This window comes from Danio rerio, chromosome 6 (genome assembly GCF_052040795.2).
Source record: "Danio rerio strain M-AB ecotype USA chromosome 6, GRCz13ab, whole genome shotgun sequence".
Classification (NCBI taxonomy): domain Eukaryota; kingdom Metazoa; phylum Chordata; class Actinopteri; order Cypriniformes; family Danionidae; genus Danio; species Danio rerio.
Window position 1 is genome coordinate 48,336,064 of NC_141026.1, and position 26,072 is coordinate 48,362,135.

The window sequence follows — 26,072 nt, forward strand, 5'->3', positions numbered from 1 at the left end:
TGTGGGAGAAACCGGAGCACCCGGAGGAAACCCACGCGAACGCAGGGAGAACATGCAAAATCCACAGAGATACACCAAATGACCCAGCCAAGGCTCGAACCAGCGACCTTCTAGCTGTGTGGCGGCAGCACTACCAACTGTGCCACTGCGACGCTGAATTAATAAACAATTAAAATTTAATTAAAACAGGAATAGAATAAAATGTAGCAATATGGAAAATCAAATAAATAATTAAATAATTGTTAAAAATTAAAATTAAACTTTACTATGTACTGTTTATACTTTTCTATTTCATATTTCATCAAAAAGTGTGGTTATGATGGCCACCCGACAAGCTAATCCAGGAATAAATAGTGCTTAAAATGTCACTAAAATTCAGTATTTAGACTTTAAATACTTTAAATAGAAAATGAGGAGAAATTTACTGCAAAAAATGTCCACTTTTTGAGAAAAAAACACCATTTCACCAGGCTGGATACTGGCCTGATTATGCTATCGCAACAGACAATTCAGCTTAAAAGAATACAAAATACGGGGTTAATTTGTTATCATTGCCTTGTCTGAAAACAATACATTGATACATACATACAGTTCTAACCAGTAATAAACTCAATAGAGATAGTCCATCCTTCAGAGAACCATAAAAAGCATTTCAGCTTTATCAAAAGATTAAAATTAGCCATGGAATACAGCAAATACAGCATTAGTGCTCTCCGGAGGTATTGGCATGCACTTTTCTATAGTATATATTGATAATAATAGAAACTGAAAGACTTTTGCATAGTAGACATTTTTCTCTTCCAGCAGTTTATATTAAAAATCACTTTATTAAGTGCATTGGGTAAAATGCCATTTTTAAGTCATTATTTGAGTAATACTTGCAGAAATTCATTACAGAACACAAAACTCAACATTATATAAACACATCTCCACCAAAACAAAGTGATAATTCAGTCAGCGCACAGGTGTTTATTTCATATGCAGTGAATTAACACAGGCAACGATAGCAATTATAGGTGTGTGCTTTACTATGAGCCCAATGAAAATGTTAATACGAACAGTGCAAATGTATTAAGACAGAAGATGATGTAAATGTCTGCTTGCATCCAAGGCGCTAAAAAAGGCATTTCTTTTAGATATGAAACGACAGCTCAGTGGTCGCCTATTGCCGTGGGGATTAGAGAAAACTGGGGTAATAATTTTCAATATTCAACAGATTGCCTGCATTCATTATAAAGCGGCACCCTTTGTGGTTCTGAATAGTGTTGTTAGCTTATTGATTGTGTCAGTCTATTCAGGTATGTTCTAAGCTGCCATCAAATTACATATTTGACCTTCAGTGACAATGGCCTTAATTTACATTGCTTAGTAATAGACTTATTAAAAACCTTCCAAAATCCAATTTGGGAAGCAGTTTGCAGTTGCTGCATCATTAGTATTGAAATGCATGTAAAGAGCTACCATCTGCTCAAAGTAGTTAAACCTTTGTCACACACAAATGCAAGACACGCTTCTCTCTCTCCAAATTATCATGGCTAGAAACCCAACAGATAGCATTTCTTTTTTTTTTCCGCATGTTGCACTATGAATACTAATTCTCTGTTGGTGTGGAGTCATGGGGTAAAATGCTGAAAGTTTAATCTTTGACTTACCAGAAGGCATGCATCTGACATTCAGCATTCAACAATGATGAATGATTCACAATGTACTTTAAGCAGTCGAAGAAGAGTCGAAGGTGTTGAAAGATTTTTAGGGGAAGATGCTTTTTTTAACTGTCGCAATTGCACTGTCATTCAAAATTCTCCAGAATACAGTACTTTCTGTCTTCACGTTCAAGACATTCTGCAAAAGTGAAAAGGGGCTGATTAACCATGACAGCTGCTTCATATGAAATCCCATTAATTAAACAGTAAGCAAAGGTCACGATACCATGGAAAGCCCAAGATCAGGCTATATGGTTTTATGTTGTGGTGTCCCATTTGGTTTAACTTTACAAATGTGATATACCTAAAGGAGCTATTTATATTATGGCTAATCCTTTCTTTCTTTCTTTCTTTCTTTCTTTATTGATTGATTAATTGATTGTCTTTTCTTTTTTTTTTCTTTTTCTAAAAGTTTGTACTCCCTGCAGGTCAAAAGGTCTATAAATAGGAAGGTGGCTGGTTGGAGGTGTGGCTGACTGGGAGTACACAGCTTTTTGACCTTGAGTTGGAGCCATTTCGTTTGTTTTGCAGTCCAACTTGTATTTGTTTGTTTATCTAAATAATTATCTGTTTATTTATTTTTCTTTTTTTTTTGACTTTGTTGAATTCCTAAAGTTATATAAAGTTCAAGTTACATATACTTTTAGTCAAACAGCAATTCATTTTTATTTTACTGGAAATGACAGGCTTCTCCCAAAACATATTAAGGCAATGTACGAGAGGCATTATTATATTACACATAATCCTAATTCTATTTGTATACCCCTTCACCTTGGTCTTTGAAACAGAGTGAGAAGGGGAAGGGCTTCAAAATTTAACCCTAAGAAATGGGACAGCACAACAACACCTGCACACGTCATCATCGCGATCTCTTGCTTCATATGATATTGACGGCCGAGAAAAACAAAAGATGATATTGACCACCGTCACTGCTGTAGTTATTACAGTTACGTTATTTTTTAATGTTTATCTTCAGGAAATCACTGAAGGCATATATTATGTTATCATAATGATATAATTTGGCAATGAGATCGTAACTGTACTCTGCATTTACACCAGAGTCATATTCATGTGTTAATTGTGAAACCGGCGTAACAGTCTTTTATGTGGAGGTGTCTGCATGCAGTGAGTTTTGCAAGTCGACAAAACAAAGTTTAAATAATATGATGGTGATCTTATTTAGAATAAGCATGGCTCCTGATAGAGTTTTTGTATGAAGGAAACAGGAGGGATGATGATTCAGGGAGGGGGTCAAAGAAAACAAACAACAGATTATTTTATGAAACATATTTTTGTATTCTATAGAATTGTCTAGAGAATTTTATTTAAATGAAATTAATATTTATGTAAAAAATTTCTTAAATTATCATAGCATCACTCTAATTGTGTCTTTAGATTGTTTTTCAGTTACATTAAGGATTCATTTCTGTTATTTATTTAGAATAATAGTTATATAATAACAATACTGTTATTTAGTTGTGTGTGTGTATGTTTTTATTTTTATACATATACATATATATATATATATACATAATATATATATATATATATATATATATATATATATATATATATATATATATATATATATATATAATTTTTTATAAAAGATATAGAATTATTTATATTATAGATATATTTTCTTTTTTTATTAATGAATTTATTTTTGAGGGGGAACTGTGCCCCAGTAGAGCTTTATGTCTAGCAACACCCCTGCTGACAGGGTATTCGAGTGTAATCGAGTGACAGAATGTTGTGGGACTGCTATCCAGGAGTTATTATTATGGATTATAGATCGCAAAATTTAGTGGGGTTTTAGTTTAGTGCGTTTCTAAAAAGCATGACGAAAATACACACACGGTTATAAATGTATTAAAACACATGTTTGTTTGTTGTAAAAATTTGTAATAATGATTTAAAAAATACAAATTTGTAGGTCTTCATATATATTTATTAAATATATGTATATAATGTACATCATGATGCTGAATGTTAGTGCATATTCATGGTTAATGTGTGTGTAGTATAATTTCATTAAATGCAATATAGCATATTGAAGAAAAAAAAAAGTAATTTCCTGCTATGTCACTGTAAATGTGTACATTTCTTTCGTTTGCTTACAGAAGATTACCAGACTGTTTTGTAGGTGTGATAACAGTCTGTAATCTAAAAGCCAATTCAGACTTCTGGTGAAAAAAATATAGTAGAAATATTTAAATGCAACAAAATAAATAAAAGATGGAAGTTGTAGCCTAAAGGTTTATATGTAAAAAACTGAATCAGCTTCTTTCTACATGTGGTAATATTATACAGTGCTCAGCATATAAGTACACCCCTCACAAATCTTTTAAATTCATATTTTTAATACAAAGCTATAATATTTGAGACTATAAAGATTAGTCAGTATACTGAAGCAAAATCTGGAGCTTATCTAACAAAATTAAACTTATGATTACAGTCCAAAATCATATATGTTGTTATAGGAAAATACTACATACTTATTTTAAGAAAGAGAAAAAATTAAGAGATGCAAAAAAAAAAAAAATATTTAGTTAAAATTGTGCAGGTTGTAATATATTTTATAATTGTTTCCTTGAATTTAATTGAATTATCTTTCAATTTCTAAATATGACTAAAATATTATTTTAATTAATAAATATGTTTAATAAATCGATTTTGTTTTTGTGCACCAAAAAACACTGCCTATATTACTGAGAAATTGATAAAATATTCATTTTCAAAATGGGGTGTACTCAATTATGCTGAGCACTGCAACAGTGTTAACAGTTTAATCATGCAAAGTTCTGTAAACAATTCTTCCAAATTAGCATTATTATTTATCATTATTACAATTGGTCAGTGAAAACATTGACATTTTGTTGTGAATAAGTTATAAATGTTGTAAACAAGCACCTTAATGCAAAAACAAAGAAATGCCATAAGTAGTTTACAGAATAAACAAATCCAGAGAATCTGACCATATTTAAGTGGTATTTGTTTTCCATAGCTGTAATGTGTGTCCTGTATAGTCATGTAAATAGAGTAAATAAAAAGTAATCTTAAAAATTAATTATGTGTAACAATGAAATATAAACTCATAAAAACAATTATACGACGTGCTTTGAATCTTATTCTTATAATATTCTTCTTCATACCAGCATTACAGGTTAGCACAGCCTGAAACAGACTGTCGCCACAGTTATAGCGTCCCGTTGCCATAGAAACGACCTGCCGCTGCACTTGCTTGTGTTTTTTCTCTCTAGCTAACCAGCTAACGTTAACTATCTGTCTAAATTAGTAAGTAAAGAAGCGCTTTTACAACTTCTTCAAGACTCTACAGACCTAACATAGACGACTGATGTTCGTATTGCTGGATGAACGTGGTTAAAATGCTTTGCGCTCGTCCATGCAGCAAATAATAGCTGATGTGGTTTGTATAACCGTCATTGTGTGCAACAGTGGCTATGAATCATCTTTTGCTCGATCTGAATACGACAGAAATAAAGTGACCTTCACTATTCAATCTAAATCTTTTGAAGCATGTTCAGGAACGATTACCAGGTAGGCTAAAGTAAGCACAGAACACATTCATTAACAGGCACTTCTTCTTTTCGGTGTTTTCATTGTGTGTGTGCGTGCGCGCGCGCGTGCGTGCGTGTGTGTAGGGTGGTCTCACGGTTGACATCTTCAGTGCACAAGGAAAAGATCCTGTGGCAAAATGGAAACTATATGGCCGGAAACCTTCAATAACTAAAGTATGTGTGTTTCAGTAATGACAGCTTTTTGCATTAATGAAAAAAGGAAATAGTTTTCAACTGGTCAGAAAATAAATACAAAATATTTCGACATAAATGTCAATGCAATTATATTTGCTGTGCATATTTTACTCTACCTTAAAAAGCAGTTTAAAAAAAGTCAACATGTGTTCTGTGAAGTGTATCCTTTTTTTCCTGAGAAATAATGGTGAAATTTATTTAGTTATTTATTTTTGCAAGACTCTAAGGCATATCCCTAAAGTTGGCCTTCATAAAAAGAAAAGAAAAGAAGAGTATTCACTGGAGGAAAAAAGGCATCATTTCATACAGATGTTGTTTGCGTGGCAGAGTCTCTCCTGTAAATAATCTCAGAGTGAATTGGAGAATGGTCTTCATTTTATATAAGATAACACAAGAAGCAGCACTAAACCAATGCCACAAAAGCATCCAGTATATTGCTTGTATCTTCGACAATAAAGAATCTGCAGAAATCCATCAGCCTTCTGAAAAGGAGGAATATTACTTTTTATTGATTATTTTCTGTACTTTAACAGGTGTTTGATAAAGAAGTGAAGGGTTTCGTGTACAGTCTTGAAGGCAACAGTCAAACACACAAGATGCAGTTACCTAAGGACAGCAAGATGACTCGTGAGTGCTGTTTAAACAGAATAAATCAGACACATCACAGGGCTCTTGGGCTTCGAGGTTCTTCAATGTCATCTGCGGGTCCATTACAATGTTTTAACATATAAGAAACCTTTACCTTGGACAAAGGTTTTAAAGAGGACATTAAACAGAACTATTACTATTTTAGATTTTTTAACAAAACTTTATGCATAAACACAACTACCAAACACATATTATTAGCACTTTTATAGTTGGTTATTTGTGTTACTGCAATAATCAACATTGTAAAAAAAATCTGTAAATTAATTTGTGTTTTTTTAATGCTTTTGAATTGCATTATAAAACCATAATCTTTTGTTGAAGTTGAAAAGTAAAAAAAAAGTGACTTGTATTGACCTTATTAATGGCGATATATTGTCTGGGTTGGTGTTGTAAATTATTAGTAAACTAAAAGTACCGTTTCTGTTATTTTACAGAATATATTATAGATATTATTATGAATGAAAGGTTAATCACGAAGAACTGAACCTGTTAATTAAAAGTCCGCCCCAGAACTCCTTGGCTCGATACTCTCAAATCTGATACCAACATGAGCATGCGCAAATTCAAAGAAGTGTTCATTAATAGAACTGTGCGGAGAGCAATGATTCCATAGAATGACCAAAAATCGACCTTAATTGAACAAATAAGTGAATTAAAATAAAATTCTAAAACATAAGAAGCTAAATACAGACATCTAAAAATACGGAGGATCTTAAAGTAAATTATCTTGAAGTAAAATTTGTAGCTACAATCTATATTTCAAATATTAAAATTATATTTTTTGTTAGTTATTAAAAAAACAATATACTTATAAGACTTTCTCCTGAAGAAAAAATATTATCAGACATACTGTGAAAATTTCCCTTGTTAAACATCATTTAATGATAATAATGCGAAATATTTAAAAGAGAAAAACTATTCAAAGAGGGTTTAATAATTCTGATTGCAATTGTGTGCGTATGTATATGTGGTTCGAGCCTTAGCTGGGTCAGTTGGTATTTCTGTGTGGAGTTTGCATGTTCTCCCTGCGTTTGTGTGGGTTTCCTCCGCATGCTCCGGTTTCCCTCACAGTCCAAAAATATGCGGTACAAGTGAATTGGGTAGACTAAAATGTCCGTAGTGTATGTGTGTGAATGAGTATATATGGATGTTTCCCAGAGATCAGTTGTAACTGAAAGGGCATCCATTGCATAATACAAATGCTGTCAGGGTTCTGCCACTTTGGTCTTGAAAATTCTTGTTTTGGTGGCAGAGCTTTGACACTTCTCATGTCTGGTCCTGTTTCTGTCTCTGTGTGAGCGCGCGCCGTCGTGGGTGTACGTAGAGTGTGCGCGCTCCTGCTTGACGCGGACGCGCGCGCGCTCTGCGTCCCTCAGACGCGTGCGCTCTTGTACTCGTGTTTGTGTTTTCGTCTGTCAGCAGCATGGTGTTTCATTCCCAGCGTCTCAGTCTTGTTGGTTTCGGTTTTGGTCGGCGCTGGGATGAAGCATGCATGCTGCATATGTGAGCGCATGGTGAGTGTTTTCATTCATCGTGTGCTCGTGTCTTGCGTCTTTTGTCAAAGCACATGGCTCGGTGTTTACATTGGTCACGTGCTTTTGTCGTGTGCTTCAGTGTTGTGTTATGTGAGCGCATGGCTTGTATTGTCTCTCTGTGTCATGCGCTCTCCCGTCTATTGTCTAGTCCCACCCTCCTTGTTAACCCATATTTAGTTAATTGTGTTCACCTGTGTTTCAATTTACTTTTTTGCTTTATAATCCCCCTCATGTTTTCAGTCCTTGGTCAGTTCGTCGTTGCTAGTTTCCTGTCTTGTTGTGTCCAGCCCTGTCTTGTCCTGCCAGTCCTGCCAGCCCTGCCAGCCCTGTCAAGTTTGTTTTTGCCTTTGTATTCATGTTTTCCCCTTCGGGGTAGTTTTGTTTTGCCTTTTATTTTTATTTTTATTATTAATAAATACCCATTGTTTCGTTGCACTTGAGTCCTCGCTCCTTTTCCCCTCACCGACCGTGACAAATGCTGGATACATTGGCAGTTCATTCCACTGTGGGGACCCCAGATTATTAAAGGGACCAAGCCAAAAAGAATATGTATATAAAGACAAATCCAATTGATTAATCAATCACAAAAACATGTTGCTGGATGTAGATTGATGGACTAATCACCATTTATAGATGTCTGTTTATGTAGATTTATAGATGTCTGATGTCTGTATATCTCTTTCGCATCCTCTAATCTCATGCTTTTTGTTCCTACAGTTGGTCTGATTCAGAAGTTTCTGATTCTACAGGTCAACATACCATTGGGAAAAGACTTTTCAGCTGAGTTTCTGTAAGTGCCACCATTGTTTTAATTAATTTAAATTAGCCTCATTGTTAAAAGTTTCCATCCGACCTCAAGCTACTGAAATCTTGATGAGCTGCTATAGCGTAGTTGACATTCAGAGAAAGTGTAGAGAATTTATTACCATAGAGGGTGAATTAATTCACACGTTCACGCATGCAGATGCCACTCCTACACCTTCCTCTACACATACACACATATTCAAGAACATGGTTAAAAATCTTTCTGTCTGCTTCATAGAGAAAGCTTTTAGTTATCTTTTCAATGCTGTCTTCTAGAGTGACTGATGAGGAGCATCTAAAGAGGAGACTCTACTTGTCGACTGTTCATAAAGAGCTCTCTGCAACTCCTTTGCATGCGAGAATACCTCTAACATGCCACAACCGCGATACTGTAAGTCTAGATGAACATCAACAACAGTGGAGATCAAAATCAGAGAAACACCTGCATATGGTTCCTTCACTAGGTTCATCACCCAATCAGACATTCATTTTTTTTTTTATGCAGGGCAATGAACCCTGTCACACAGTAAAATGTGTAAAGCAGTTTCTTAAAGCTGAAAACATTGAAATATTGAAATGGCATTTCAGAGTCCTGATATGAACCTTAATGAAAATATCTGGATGTGTGTGAGAGATTAGTGATGCCTTGTAAGAGACTAGTGATATCTGTGAGAGACTAGGCTGCGTTCCAGTCCAATTGTTTAGGGCCTTCACCCTCTAACTTCCCTCCATCTTGTCCCCTCAGATGTACGCCATTGATTACGTCACATAAGTGTCCACTGCTGGCAAATATCTGAATGTTTATAAATGGAATGCCCCAACCCCTTGAGCAATTGGGAAATACAATGTTGTGACATCACAATCGCATCGTATTCTGGGACATATAAGTGCTGGAGTGGACAAATGAAGCTGATTCACTACCTTGGTAGAGACTATTGATGTCTGTAACTGCTATAACCTTCAGAAATTTCAGTTGTAATCTGTCTCTGGAGTGCTTTGGTAATTCTGAACCCTTAATTGCTGCTTGCAGCTAACATTCATATAATTTATGAATTTGCTCTTCAGTGTTTGGACTCTCAGTAATGATTTCAAACCACACTGAACTGAGCTAAACTGAACTGAACTTAAACAGTAAAAACTGAACTACCCTGATCCAGTTACTATGACCATTTATGTGAAGCTGCTTTGACACAATCTACATAGTAAAAGCGCTATACAAATAAAGATGAATTGAATTTAATTGAATTTTAGTTGTACATTTTGTTTGTTTTACAGTCCTTACTGTTTTATAAATATTATAAAATATTTATACAGTTGAAGTCAGAATTATTAGCCCTCCTGAATTAATAGCACCCAGGATATTTTTCCTCCATTTTCCTTTTAACCGAAAGATTTTTTTCAACACATTTCTGAACATAATAGTTTTAATAATCTCTAATAACTGATTTCTTTTTTTTTTGCCATATTTTTTGCTATGATGACAGTAAATAATATGTTACCAGATAATTTCCAGCACACTATAGTATTCAGCCTAAAGTGCAGTTTAAAGGTTTAACTAGGTTAATTAGGCAAGTTAGGTGATAAGGCAAATCGTTTTATAACAGTGTTCTGTTCTGGTATAGACAATTGAAAAAAAAATGCTTAAGTGGGTTAATAATATTGACCTTAAAATGGCTTTAAAAAATTAAAAACTGCTTTTATTTTAGACAAAATAAAACAATTATGACTTTCAGAAGAAACAATATTATTGGAAAAATTAATTAATATTTTAAATAGAAAAGAAAAATCACTGTATATATATCAACTGTATATATAAATATATATATTTTTATAAATATTTTTTTAATTTAATTTTATTATAATTTTTTTTTATTTTGTTATTTTATAAAACACTTAGCATAGTAAGTCCCAACTAAAAAAATCAAATTTGGAATGATGAAGATATTATTATTTCTGTTTATGAATTTTTCTCTTTTTTGATCTCCTCTGTACAGTATGTAGTCTGCATATGAGCAGCTCGGAGACATACTTTGTGAAATGACCACAAAAATAAGCCAAAACTTTTGTTGTTAAGGTGTGATAAGGTAGTAGTTTCTGTGTGCAGTGGTGTAATCTGTGTATCGATCTGGACTCGCTCACCGCTGTGATATTCAGAGGGACGCGCTTCTTGTCTCTGGATGGCATCATCATCTCTGCCTGCTGTAAAGTTCGCCGCATCTTCACCATGAAGAATGAACCTGCAGACTTCACAGATGGAGGTTAGGGGAAAATTGGTCCTGCAATGTTTGGGCCACTTTTTAAAATAAGTATTCTACATAAAATGGTACTTTTCATGAATAGGGTACACTTTAGTCTCCCATTACTTTAATTAGAGCATTAGAGGCTTGTTTTTAGTGAGGTAATTAGATTTGTTAGATAAACTATGATCTAATATTAGAAACATAATATTTGGCTGCAGCCTACTTTTTATGCAAACTGTTACTTTGTGATTGTGCTTTTATTAAAAAAAAAATGTAATCAGCAAATCCATAAAATTGTGTTTTAAAAAATAATAATTTTGTATTACAACCAACCTAATGTTTAGCCGTGTCCCACATTTTGTGTGCAAACCTGTTACTGCATGATTTTCTCCCTTTAGAAATGCAGAAATAAATTAATAAATCCATAAAATTGTTACTCCTTAGAAAGAAAGTCATTTTCTGCAGCATGGTAAATGAAAAAATCTCATTTCATTTTCTCAAAGATTGTATTATTGACTGCATTTGTCAAGCTCAGCCATTCAAACCTGTAGTTACTAAATGAAAAAAAAAAAAATCAGGATTTTGCCATATTTTTTTGTATTACCATAAATGTAATGTTTAGCAGTGCCCTACATTTTGTGTGCAAACATATGACTGTGTGATATTGCTCCTGTTATAAAAAAAAGAATAATAATTTTTTTATGAACTGGGATTCCTAAGAAATAAAATCATTTGCTGCAGCATGATAAATGCAAAAATCCCATTACATTTGCTCAGACTGTAATATTGACTGCATTTATCAAGCTCAGCCAAAATGGTAGTTATTGTATATATTTTTTATAATTTATATATATTATTGCTTATTGAAAAAAATAATTGCTTTATAAAAACAAAACAAATAATAAGCTAAATAATAAGCAATATGAAAAAGAACAATCCATTTAAAACACTTAATATTAAAATAACATAATATCATATAATATCATATTTAAAGAATGTATTTATATTATGTTATAAAATAATATATGTTTAGTATTGATGATATCATTTTTGTAAATTCTTATCTTAGAAAGTTATCTAATATTTATTTGTACTGTATTATATACTGTTTAACTGTAAAAACACTGACAACAAACTTCACATCGAACACAAAAGCTTATATAATATTTTGTTTGACCCTGGTTGAAAGTCTGAAAGTTAAGCACCTACTTTCACTGACCCCATGTTGAAGTAGATCAACAATTCACAGAAGGTGCCTCAATATTTTATTTTTGACATTTTAGCCTAGAAGTTTCTTGACTTGGTGAAGCACCTTCCTGACACTCTTTTTCGTTGCCTGAAAACATTGTACTTTTTATATTTTAGAAATAAGAACTGGTCCAAAAGAAGAGATTCCCAGGAGCTGCCAGTTTCCTTGTGAAGTTCAGCATGTCAGCCAACTGGTGAACATGAAAACTCTGGGACAAACTGATGGAAAAAGTGGATCTTCAAATGGAGAGACCGGTCAGTTCACATTCTAGTATTCCATTTCTTTTTTTTTTTTAGTCTTTTGAGTTTAGTCTTCAGTCCTGTGTAAAAGTTTTTGTTGACTAAAAATCCTCAGTTATTTGAGAAATTACATAATTATTGCACTTTACCATAGGCAAAAATCTTGAGAACGTGAAGTTAAATTGTACTTTACCATGTTTCGGCTTAGTCCCTTTATTAATCTACGGTCACCACAGCAGAATGAACCGCCAACTTATCCAGCATTTGTTTTACACAGCAGTTACCCTTCCAGCTGCAACCCATCTCTGGGAAACATCCATACACACTCATTCACACTCATACACTATGGACAATTTAGCTTATCCAATTCACCGTTACGGCATGTCTTTGGACTGTGGGGGAAACCAGAACACCCGGAGGAAACCCACGCGGACACAGGGAGAACATGCAAACTCCACACAGAAATGCCAACTGACCCAACCGAGGCTCAAACCAGCGACCTTCTTGCTGTGAGGCGACAGCACTACCTACTGCGCCACTGCGTCACCTTTAATAGCGATGATCCCAAATTATATTCATCAACTAGAGTTTATGGTACAAAGATTGTCTAAATTCATTTATTCAACAACCACAATCACAACAAATAAATGCATAAATAACCAAAACAAACGAATTAATAAATAAAAATAAATAAATAAATAAATAAATAAATAAATAAATAAATAAATAAATAAATAGCAAAAGTAAATATATTAGTGTTTGGATTTATGACAGGTTTTCAAATATTTAGTATGCAAATGAGGGCAGTAATTAATAATGACAAAACATAATATATCTGTATTTTTGTGAATTTCTATTATTATGTGTGTGGCGAGGGGGCGTGGCCGAGAGCCGTGGGAACGGGGTGAGGCCACCGCGTAAGTGGATACACGTGCGGTGCGCACCTGCCTCGGATCCCAAGGAAGGAGCTCTGGACAATAAAGGGAGGACCGATGGCAGAGGAAGCCGAGAGAGGACCGGGCCCGAGCATATTGTTTTACTTTTGCTTTCAGTTTGATGGCAGTCTCCGCGAGGAGCTGCCGTCCGTTTGTTTTGGTTTAAATGGCAGTCTCCGTGAGGAGCTGCCGTCATTATTATTAATAAATATTTTAAACCTGCGTCGGTTCTCCGCCTCCTTTTTCCCGGCGGCCAAAGGGCCGTAAACTTCATTACAGTGGTGCCGAAGCCCGGGAGAAGGAGGGATGCGTTGTCCAGATGCCCTCGCCGCTGAGAGAGGGGGCGAGTGTTCGGGAGTTAACCCGAGTGGGGGAGAAACCCGTTCGTCTGCCCAGAGTGCCGGGGCGGCCTGAGGCTGGCGAGGAAAGGATCTGCCTGCTGCCGTCTCCCAGCATGGGGAGGACCAGGGGACGCGGGGCTCACCACCGGAAGGGAAAGAGCTGAAGGGAGCCATCCCACAGAACCCGGGGGAGTCGCCGCGATCCGCCATGATGCCAGAGCCTGCATCCATCCACCGAAGCGGGAGCGGAGCAGGAGACCAGAAATGCCGCCAGCCAGGAAGGAGAACCGCCGCCGGACGCCAGAAGACGGACGGGTGGATAGATTCCTCCACAGGGCTCCCAGCACGTCGTCGCATCTCTCAGCTGGAGGACCGAGTGGCAGCGTGTCTGGAGAACCGAACCCCAATTTTTTTTTTCCTCTGTCCCCTTTCTCGGTCTACTCTGTCTTTCCTCCTTTTTTCCATCTCCTTTTCTCTCGGCCCATATAGGTCTCGCGGGTGCTGTGGCGCCAAACCCCCCCCCCCCCGGAGTATGCACAGCCACGGGGTGCCCCAGGCCTGTGATGGGAGATGGGGGTATGTGGCGAGGGGGCGTGGCCGAGAGCCGTGGGAACGGGGTGAGGCCACCGCGTAAGTGGATACACGTGCGGTGCGCACCTGCCTCGGATCCCACAGAAGGAGCTCTGGACAATAAAGGGAGGACCGATGGCAGAGGAAGCCGAGAGAGGACCGGGCCCGGGCATCACTGTAATGAAGTTTACGGCCCTTTGGCCGCCGGGAAAAAGGAGGCGGAGAACCGACGCAGGTTTAAAATATTTATTAATAATAATGACGGTAGCTCCTCACGGAGACTGCCATTTAAACCAAAACAAACGGACGGCAGCTCCTCGCTGAGACTGCCGTCAAACTGAAAGCAAAAGTAAAACAATATGCCCGGGCCCGGTCCTCTCTCGGCTTCCTCTGCCATCGGTCCTCCCTTTATTGTCCAGAGCTCCTTCCGTGGGATCCGAGGCAGGTGCGCACCGCACGTGTATCCACTTACGCGATGGCCTCACCCCGTTCCCACGGCTCTCGGCCACGCCCCCTCGCCACAATGTGTTTTTATTGTGATAGTTTAGTAATGCATGAAATCTCTTTTTTAATAAGTGATTTATTGAATCGTTTGTTTACATGACTGAATCACTGAATCGTTGACTCAAATGACTCTAATCATTAATTGTGTAAACGAAGCACAGCAGTGGTGGGACACACAAATGGTATGCTCTGGCTTTGTTTGGAAGTATTATCATTAGCGATACAGAAAAGTAGATGTGTCTATGATATATAATAACTTGCCTGATATTAATATTACTTGTTGAACTGTTGTATACAATCAAATTTGCTCTGATATTTGGGGAAAATGCCACACTTTTGTGTCATGATACTACTACACACTCCTATATTTCCCATATTACAACTATATATCATATCACAATATTTAAAAGAAAATGACTTTCATAAATCAAATTCAACTTTTATTTGTGACATACAGAGTGATACACAGTATGATATGCAGTGAAATGCTTACACAACCACTCATGGCCTTAAAATAATAACAAAAAATATATAATAATAACAGTAGAATATAAATTGTGGAGAAATAGAAGTTATGCAATAGAAACTAAAAGCAAATATTAAAATATTCAAAGACTGTCTATGGCAGCCTAAAGATGTCTCTCATATGTAGAATGAAATTACATGCATTGCTCAGGTGTGAGTGTTTCCACAGACTTCAACAGAGAGTAAAAACTTCATGGTTCTGTGGGTTTTGTCTTTCCAAACTGGTCTTTATTTGTATTCTCTATTGGACTCAAATCAGGTGATTGGGTGGGCCATTCTACAGCTTGATTTTCTTTCTCTGAAACAATTTGAGAGTTTCCTTGACTGTTTTGGATCATTGTCTTGCTGAAATGTCCACTATGGTTTTATCTTAATCATCATGATAATGTAGGTGTTGGACTGAAGCAGCTAATATGAATATACACTGACGAAGGGCAGAGAGTTGCTGAAAAACTACTGGGAGATTTTAGCTGCTGTCTGGGCTTTCACTGCCCTTTTATAGCTCCCTTTTGTCATTTGTTCAAAACTGTTTTCCTGTGTCATTTCATTTTATTACTGTAACGACGGGGGTGACACACACAACTGGAGGTAAGATCCAATATGCAGGTTTATTCAATGTCAAGCAAGCAATGGTCAAATCCAACCCAAGCTCATTCTGGAAACATAGCCCCGTGGACGTTTCTGGAGACCGCAATTTACGTGGCCGGAGGTACGTACGGACACGTTTAGTTTTTAGTTTTTTTTTTGGTGTGGCGCCACTCAGCTCCTCCTCTTCGCGCTCGGCGGCCGACGGCTCGCCTCCGAGTGGAGGGCTTTCCCGATGCAACCAGTTTGTCCGCTTAGCTTACAGCGTTGCATCGGCGGAGCGGAGGCCCCGGAGGAGGAGCCGGCCGAGGGGACGACGACCGGGATCAAGTCCGGGGAACAGCGGTTCCAGAAATCAGGTAAGACGAAAAACGGAATCCGAAAAATAAGGGCAGGAACGCGGCGGGATCCGAAAATTTGGTCATAATCGAAGACGAGGGCTTTTGCTTTTTTTTCTTTTTTTCTGAACGGCTTTTGCAAACCGTCGCTCGGGTTTAGGGAAGAAGGAGGAGGAGGAGGAGGGTGGCCGGGTCGGTTCTTTCGCGCGAGAACAGCGCGGGCGCGAACGGCGCACGCTCCCGAGAGACGCCCGAGATGCGAAGAAGCGCGCACAGCGGCCTTTCGCGGATCCGTGAAAACAAAAAACGCTCGAATACGTATAACGGATAAACAAGGCTAAGGTCTAAACACGGGAAACAAGACAAGGAGAAACACGTTGTAATGTCACTGATAGCAAACAAGACTCGGCCCACTGGAAAGGTGAATGAGTGGCTTAAGTAATGAGTGCAATCAGTCTCTGACAAGGCTCAGGTGGTGAGAATGTAATCAGTCTACATGAGTGAGCATGTGTGAGTGTGAACGGAGAGCATGTATGAATATGTAGTCCAAGAGAAGGCGGAAGTGTAGTCCATGGATACTGTGTGAGAACCAGCGATCTCTGGAGAATGATCGCTGGTTATCTTGACAATTACACACAACTTGATTTGTAAACTATTTAGATTTGTTTTCTTTGCATGTATTAATTTTTTTGGATGTTTTCAAAATTGCAAGTAAACGGCACCTAAATATGTTTTCTGAGAAAAATGATGACATGTCGAGTACTTACTTCCCCAACTGTAAAAGCATAAAATATATAACAGAGATATCTGTATAAACAAAAACATAGTAGTGTTTCTAACAAAGTGCCTGGTGGATACAAGAGGAAAAAGTGTATCCTATATCTTAAATTATAGGTTCATCCTAACTGCATTCTACTTTGAGATGTTTTTTACCATTTTCTATAAAGAACAATTGCGATATTATCACAGACTATAAATGCACCACACTCCAAATTCAACTGCTTTACTCTTCGACATTGATTTCTATTAATAGTCTTACAATTCTTTTTGAGTGTCTAACTGAACAGAGTCATAAAGTTCAGTGCTTTTCTCCAGTTCTTTGCTAAACAGAAGGTCAGACCCCTCAGCACAAGTCTCCTGCTATTTGCTGTCTGTTAGTTTGCTGACAAGAGACACCTCTTGCCAAGAGAGCTCTAATCATCTCTCTTTAGTCACATACCTGTCCACCGTGCCAGCCCAGTGAGACCTTCATAGCTGTTCTTACGCTTTTTATTTATCCAGACATCTGTTGGCCTCATCTCATAGTGCCAGACTGCTGTCATCTCACTGTAAGCTTCACCAAAAAACACTCAAACATTGTCCTAGCGATATATAAATACAAAGAAGAGGTCAATCACTAACAAGAAGTGTTGGACGGTAATGAGATCACATAAATGTTTCTACATATGCACATATTGCACCAAAAGACGCAGTGTCTCATTCTAAATTAATCATTTTTTTATCCTCGGTTTCATCACCTAGCAACAGTGTATCAAAACACTGTGTGTGTGTGTATGAAACTGTAGCTTTCAGCCTTGGATCCTGAGCTGGCTGTTATACTGAAATGACAAATGGCAGTATTTTGTGTTTTGTTTCCAGGTTGCCATGACCTTAACACTGCTTCATCTTGCGGCATCGCGCTAAATAACAATTGAAAATATGCCAGTTCCAAACCAACAGATGGCAAGGGCCTCATGATTGCAAGGATTATGAATTTGAAAGCAGTCGCTTTGTAATAGAGAATGTCGTGATATTGTTAGTCTAAATTCAAATGATATTGCTTGAGTGATTTAACACTTAATCGCTTTGTTTGGCACTTTGAATTGGGCCACAACAAACTTTACCTCTGAATAGAAATCCTGCTTGACTTATTTTAAAGTTAAGGACGTTACAAAAGCAAACTATTCATGTATGTTCGCCTATCTCCTGATGCATTTTAATGTAATGCCTGGCTTATAAAATAAATAATTCCATAAATTGATTCAGTGAAGAAGTTGAAAGATTGCTTTTTTGTGACCTAGAATGTTGCACAGTGTACAGGACTCTCAGTCCGATTTGAGCACCAGAAAGAACTTTTGTATAAAATACAGCAGGGAAAATAAGTGTTGAACACATCATTTTTTTTTCCTGGAAACAATATTTCTAAAGGCGCTGTTGACATGAAATTGAACCAGATTTTGGTAAAAACCCAAACAATACAAAAAAAAAAAAAAAGACCAAAAACAATCTGAAAAATGGGTTATGTGTAATAACAATGGAACTACACAAGTAGAAAGTACTGAAATACTAAAACATATTTAATACTTTATATAAAAGGCTGTTTTGAGAGTGTAGGCTCATACATTGCTCAGGTGTGAGTTTTTCAACAGAGTGTAAAAATCTTGATGGTTCTGAGGATCTTGTCTATCAAATCTGATCTTTATTTTGTATTTTCTATTGAATTCAAGTCAGGTGATTGGCTGGGCCATTCTACAGCTTGATTTTCTTTCTCTGAAAGCATTTGAGAGTTTCCCTGGCTGTGTTTTGGATCATTTTCTTGCTGAAACGTCCAGCCTGGTTTCATCTTAATCATCCTGATAATGTAGGTGTTGGACTGAACCAGCTAATATTAATTTACACTGACGAAGGGATGAGGGTTGCTGAATAACTACTGAGAGATTTTGGCTGCTGTCTGGGCTTTCACTGCCTTTTTATACCTCCCTTTCTTCATGTGTTCAATACGTTTTCACGTTTCATTTTATTACGCGTAACTTCATTTGTAACCTAACTAGATTTGTTTTTTGTGCATATATGTATTTCTTTGGTTGTTAAAATCAGGTGACAATTTTAAGTCAACAGCACCTTTAGAAATATGTTTTCTGAGAAAAATAGTTATGTGTTCAATACTTCAATACTTTCCCCGCTGTATAATACAGTGCTCTTAGTGAATTGTATTCAAACCCAAACTAATAAATAAATAAATAAAAGAAACGCAGTTGCTCATGTTTATGTGGCTAAAAAAGTAACACAAAACTTTATAAATCAGTGAGGTAATTAATTAAATGCAAATAAATATTAGTTTTATTGTGCTATTTAAAGTCTTCATTTTATGAACAAACTCTGTACTATTGTGTGGAGCAAAACATACTGTATAATGTAAAGATGTACAGTTGAAAAATGAATAGCTATCCTGTTAAATTTTTATTATTATTTAATATTCCAAGTGCTGCTTAAAGAAGAAACTTTTTTAACACATTGTTAAACATAATAGTTTTAATAATTAATTTCTAATAACTCATTTCTTTTGTCTTTGTAATGATGACAGAGTTTTGACAAAAGTTTTTTTTTTGCAAGATACAAATTTTAAGCTTAAAATGCATTTTAACCCTTTAATTGCCTGCTCTATAACAAGTGGTTGACCATATTTTGACTGTTTTAAATGTAATGACTGTTAAAGTTATTTAAAGAATGACTGTTTCAATAATGGCTCACACACGCAGCATTGTTGGTTTACAAGAAAATTCAACAAACATATTCCTGTTGCACTAATGCACATAATTTTGGCTTTATTGTAAAAACAACAACAACAACAACAACAACAACAACAAAAGAACGTTTAAAAGCAAACAAACAAAAAAAAAAAAACATGTTAATTGAGAATCTGAAATATTTTATGACCTGCTTCAAAAAATAAATAGGATTTAGTGTTCAAAAATGTTTTCTTTTTAATATTTTTTAAAATAAATTGGTCTTACACATCATATTTCCATATTTTTCTTATCAGATGTATTCATTCCAGTATTTTTAACTTGTTTTAATATGTTTTAACATGTTTTCTTTTAATGATTTCTTTTACTTGTTTTCTCTTATTGTAAAGCACTTTATGACTCAATGTCTGGGAAAGGTGCTATGTAAATAAACCTTTACATACTTACCTACCTTTACTTACCCTTACCATAAACCGACATATCAACCATTTGGTAGAGGTTGATATTTTAGAAATTATGGGATGTGTTGACAAACAAACTGTGTTAACTAGCGGCATTAGGAGTTAAGAAATGCAATCCATTTTTTTTTCTTGGTGGGGCAATTAAAGGGTTAAATGCTTAACTAATTATGTTAACTAGGCAAGTTGGTTTATTAAGTCACTGGATAACAATCGAAAAAAAAAATTATTTCTTACGGGTTTTAATAATTACTAATTATTTTTAAAAATAAATAAAAGCTGATTTTATTCCAGCTAAATTAAAAGAAACAAGCCTAACTCTATAATAGGACATACTGTGGAAAAGTCTTTCAAAAAAGAATTTGAAAAAGAATAAAATATTTCATTACATTTTACAGTAACTCTTTAGAATAATGATCCATTAGTCAATGTATTAACTAACTTAATTTGAGTAATCTTGTAAAGCATTGAATAATCATAGTTCAACATTTACTAAGGCGTTGTTAAATTCCAAAGTTGTGCTTGTTAACATTAGTTATTGAGCTTTTAACATGAAGTAACATGAATAAATACCATAGTTAATGCATAACTAATTGTTTGTTCATCTTAATAAATACATAAACTAATGGAATATTATTTTAAAGTGTTACCAAATTAACTGTATACAGGCAACAAATAAACTACCCTCAGAAAACATTTTGTTAACTAATGTATGTTAATGAAGTAAAGCTTTCGTCAGTGTTTTGTATATGTCTGTGTTCTAGAAGACACCAGTGGCATCAAGGCATCCATCACCAAAGGTCCTACACCTCGAGACTCATCCCATATTGCTTTCGGGTCTAAAGTTATCGGACCTCCTCCGCTTACCGCCAGGAAGAGCAGCACATCTGCAAACACAAAAGAAGAAAGATTCAAGTCTGAACTAAGTCTCAACATACCGTCAGGTAAACACACATACAAAAAGTTTCTTGACAACCCTTGCTGTTCTTCTAAACTTGCTCTGAATGGGATTGAGTCTGGTGATTACTGCATGGGTGAGTGCTAGCTAGTCTCTGCTACAGTAAAAAAATCATTAAGAGTACACTGAGAAGTTGATATTTGTAGAGTGGGAAATGAATATTTTAGTGCTGTATTACTGTATGTTTCCAAATATAGGTCGAAGTGAAAAAGTACAGCCAAGACCACCACTCGAAAAACCATCTGCTGAACGAACGAGCTCTAGGAGACCTCAGAGGATCCACAATACGAAGAGAGAAAAATCCTGCACAGGTGCCTTTAATATATTAGATTATATAGACTTTTGCGGTTGGTTCCATTTTGTAAGGAAAGGAAGTCTCTTATGCTCACCACTGCTGCACTGATTTGATCACAAATACTGAAATTTATAATAACTGCTTTAAAGTGTCATTTATTTATGTGGTGGCTGAATTTTAATGTTACTGTTAATCTTTAATTTAATTATTATCATTTTTATAAATGATGAAACCATGGTCATTTTTTTCAGGATTCTTTGATCAATAGGAAGTTCAAACATTAGTCAAAATAGAAAATATGTGATTTAATTAAATTAGCGTGTGCTTGGTGAATAAAAGCTTCATTTCTGTAAAAAAAATAGCCCAATTTTCTGAACGAGGTATATATAAAGGAGGGGATTGAATTATACAAATTATACAATTTTTTTTTAGCTTTAAGTGGCATTTAGAAGACCACTTTTCAAGTTGCTCTGTGTTGATATTTTGCATTTGCCATTTAAAGTCAGAACTAGTTTCTTAGAAATGTTAATCAGACAGATGATTCCTTCTCTAGAGATTCATTCCACAAATTCTCTTGAAATTAGTTCCTTGTTGACTTTTGAAGTCTGCTGCAAACTACAAAGTCACTGTATTTTATTTTGGTCTCATATGTACTCTCTAAGATAAAGAAGGTGGCAAAATTAGCCTGAACCCAGAGGGATCTGAGCTTCAAGGAAAAAATGCAGTATCGTCACTACAAACTCTGGGCTTGGACTTAACGGTAGAAGATAAATTAACTGATCCGATTCTACAAGGTGAGTAATTATGTTCCTTCTATGTTATAGTGGGCACTTAAACTGCTGGTCTGACCTCACACCTCACTCAGGTGTGCAAATCTTGCTGGTTATTCTCGCTATGGCAACCATCTTAACTTTTAGTATTACAAGTATATTAAAACCACAGTTACACAGTTAAAGTTAAGTCACAAGAAATCATTTAAAAATGCTTATTTAGTGCACTTTTTAAAGAAATGCTGTATCATGTCAACCCAAAGTTCTATAAAATATGGAGAAACTCAATGGTTGGGCAACAACTCAGCATTTTTAGAGTGTAAGAATCCTTTTTACAAATTATTAACATTATTATACAAGTTGAAAACAGTATATTTTAGTAGATATATTTTCAATATTTTAGATTTAAACCATAATACATTGAAGATTCTTTGATAAAAGTTCAAAAGAGTAAGATTTATTTTAACATTCTACCAACCATCAAGAACACTCTTAATACTGCATTGCAAAATCCTAGCAACAGCTCCAACATCGTAAAACAAGTTTTAAACTTACTTGATTTAAAATGAAACAAAAATGTATTCATTCAGTTTCTTTAATCATCAGGGGTCGTCACAGCAGAATCAACAGCCATCTTATCCAGCATATGTTTTAGAGAAATTCCAACTGACCCAGCCAGGAGTTAAACCAGCAACCTTCTTGCTGTGAGGCAACAGTGCTAACCACTGAGCTGCCATGTTGGCCAAAAAGTGAATTAATAATATTTGTTTAAACTATAATTTACCATGCTATAAAGAGTATTTTTTACGGAGAAGCAAAGCCATGCTGTCATGTGTGTCTTTTTAAATGCAAATGAGCTACTGCTGCCTGCCTCTTTCTTTAAGAGGGTGGAGCTTTTATGACTCATGCTTTGGTAACTCTGACAGCAACAAACGAAACGTCTGCATGTGGTTTAAAGCTTTGTTGGGTTAAACTACTGATATTCAGTACGGCTTTATGATCACACGTTAATTCATTCATTCATTCATTCATTTTCTTTTCGGCTTAGTCCGCTTATTAATCAGGTGTCGCCACAGCGGAATGAACCGCCAACTTATCCAGCACATGTTTTAGGCAGAGGATGCCCTTCCAGCCTCAAACCAACACTGGGAAACACCGATACACTCTTGCACACACCCACATACACTATGGCCAATTAGCTTATTTAATTCACCTGTACCGCATGTCTTTGGACTGTGGGGGAAACCCGGAGGAAATCCACGCTTACACAGGGAGAACATGCAAACTCCTCACATAATCAGCAACTGACTCAGCCGGGGCTCAATCAGAAACCTTCTTGCTGTGCGGCGATTGTGCAACCCAATGCGCCATCGTGCTGTCCCCATCTGATCACACTGTCACACCCTTTTTGTGTTTAAAAGACATCTAATAGATGTAAACATAGGTGTTTTGGCTTTAATTTGGCCAAACTATTCAGCCCACGAACCCCAAAATAACAATTCCAAAGACTCGCGACCCCCACTATCCTCGGAATTGGTTATAATTATACAAACATTGCACACAACGGTGCATACACACTAATAGGAACTATATAAACACAAGCATATTGACATGTTGTTTATTTAATATTAATTATAGCCTTGTATTCGTATATTGTTTATTTGTATGGCTTTTTATTTGTATGTTGTTTTTTTATGTAACTATTAAATGTATAAAATATGTTATGGATAAAATATGGTAATTCTGATAGTTTAATAAGATATATAAGATTTTTGAAAATCACCATCGACTTTCTTGTGACCTCCACTTTGGGAACCCCTGGTCTAGAAATAGACTACTCATCAATTAGACCTAAATGAATGAATGAATGACTAGCTAGTGGGCAGTCAAAACAACATCAAAATAGTCAAAAAACACATAAAAAATGCAAATCGATTTGATTCCAAAATCTTAATGCCAATTTGAAATCCACACACAGTACGGCTTTCTCAACACACAGCTGCAAAATTTTTTTTGTGTGTTTAATAGCAACATAGACTAATTCTGAAAACATAGCCCCTTATACATTTCTGGAGATTGCAAATTATGTAGCCAGCAGTGCATATGGCTGGATTTTGACTTTAAAATGAATGCTATGGGGCGGTATGACGCCGTTCCTTTTCGCGCTTACCAGCTGACCACTTACAGTACCTCCGTATGGACGAGTTTCCCCGCTGTTGCCAGTTTGTCCAGTTAGCTTGCCATATACATTGGTGGACTTGAGATGCAGAGAGGAGTTAACCATGACGATGAGGTTCGAGTGTGTCGAAGAACAGTTCCAAAATACAGGTAAAATAGAAACAGAAGTCAAAAAAATAAATAAATAAATAACAGGGTGAGAATGTGGTAAAATCTGAAAACGATGTAGAAATCAGGCGAGGGCTTTTCTTTTTCTGGATTGCTTTTAAAACAGTTGGTTGGGTTTAAGGAAGTTGGTAGGCGGGTCAATTGGTGCTTTTGAAAACACTATTGGTTGGGTTTAGGGAAGGAGGAGGGTGGGTCAGTCAATTGGTCAGTCATTCAGTCAGTCATCCGTGGCCACTGGTGAATTTACACTAGAACAGCAGGCGTGAATGGCACTAGCAAGAGATATTCGAGATCTGAAAAAGCATACACAAACACTGTCGGATTCACGAAAACAACTACAAAAAAAAAAAAAAACATAGCTCCTGGGACATATTTGATGCTCTCCAGAAAAGTATATGGTGGTACATTTTCAAAATGAGCCTGGGTTGTTTAACAGAGATGTAATAGATATCTAAACATAGATATCTTGGCTAAAACAAGCCTAAATTTGTGTAAACACTGAAAATCTATTAACAATAGCCTAAAAATAAACTACTCATCAAATAGACATGAATGAATGAATGAATGAATGAATGAATGAATGGATGGATGGATGGATGGATGGATGGATGGATGGATGGATGGATGGATGGATGGATGGATGGATGGATGAATGAATGACAATTTGACACCCACACACTGATGCCCTTTTGACCACTAAAACAACAACACAAAAAGTCTTATGATATAAGAAAAATGTTATAAATCTGTAGTCTTCAGTTACAAATGACAAATTTATACTGGATTTTGTAATCCTATTGCTTGTAAACTACCTTGATGTCAAAATTACAACAAATTGACCTAAAAAAAACATGCCAAAAATCACTTACAAGACTGTAATAATTCTTTTTTTATTCTTTATTTAATGCCAGTGATAGAAATCAAAAAACACCAAATCAAATGTTTTTGACATGGCATTTTTTATGTTGTTCCATTAGATAGCCTATTAAGAAGTCTATGTTTAGACATCTATTAGACATTTCCTAAACACAAAATTACCTGGTGGGAAAGTGCACACACATTAAAGGATGCTGAAAAATCCCAAGAGGGTCCCTTTAATAAACAGTTTAGATCAGATTCAGCATAAATAAAACTAGATACAACTACAAAATGCTTCTAAAATGAATTTATCTCTACTTCAGTATTGCAGTACAAATGGGCTAACAAACCAAATATGCCAAATGAACGATTCTGAATGCCAGCACTGAGAACATGAGCAGTTGTTCCATGTTAACAGTCCTTTCCTGCGGAGTAGGTCTAACTCCAACTTCCTTTTAGCAAAGGAAAGAGAGTTCATTAGTGGTAATGGGACATTAAGTACACTGTGTAGGTCAGAAAGAAGTCTCTGGGGTTCAGGCAAGCTTGCACCGTGGGCAATTAGAAAAGGTGATTACAATATAAGCCTGTTCAAAAACGTGCCAGGAATCGAAATATGCAAAACCCTTCGGAATGGCAAGAGCGAAGGCAACTCTTGAGAGGTGCTCTGTGAGCGTGCATACTTTAATTAGATTAAACGCTACTCTGTGAAGAGCCTAATAGAGCCTTTACATCACTTTATCTGACATGGCCATTATGTTGCCGTTTTCATTTTTCATTTATGTAAGCGGCTGTTTAGCCGATCTCATCTATATGATCCGTGCAAAATACAGGTCATTGAAAACAAACCACAGAATAGGAAATCACAGATAGTCTTTTGTCTCCCAGAGCT

General features: G+C 36.1%; 1 protein-coding gene across 15 annotated transcripts in view; it reads left to right on the forward strand.

The window, feature by feature from the left end:
• The first annotated feature begins 4,897 nt into the window (after positions 1 to 4,897).
• cfap20dc (CFAP20 domain containing) overlaps positions 4,898 to 26,072 on the forward strand; it is a 57,105-nt gene continuing 35,930 nt past the window's right edge. For 4 of the 15 annotated variants that reach the window (XM_087255640.1, XM_087255644.1, XM_087255642.1 and 1 more), the window contains exons 1-10: positions 4,912 to 5,264; positions 5,369 to 5,458; positions 6,013 to 6,106; positions 8,380 to 8,452; positions 8,743 to 8,857; positions 10,571 to 10,724; positions 12,072 to 12,209; positions 20,724 to 20,900; positions 21,112 to 21,225; positions 21,872 to 22,003. In XM_087255640.1, the coding sequence (XP_087111766.1) occupies positions 5,244 to 5,264; positions 5,369 to 5,458; positions 6,013 to 6,106; positions 8,380 to 8,452; positions 8,743 to 8,857; positions 10,571 to 10,724; positions 12,072 to 12,209; positions 20,724 to 20,900; positions 21,112 to 21,225; positions 21,872 to 22,003 (1,108 nt within the window). In that variant the 5' untranslated portion in view covers positions 4,912 to 5,243. 15 annotated transcript variants of the gene reach the window in all.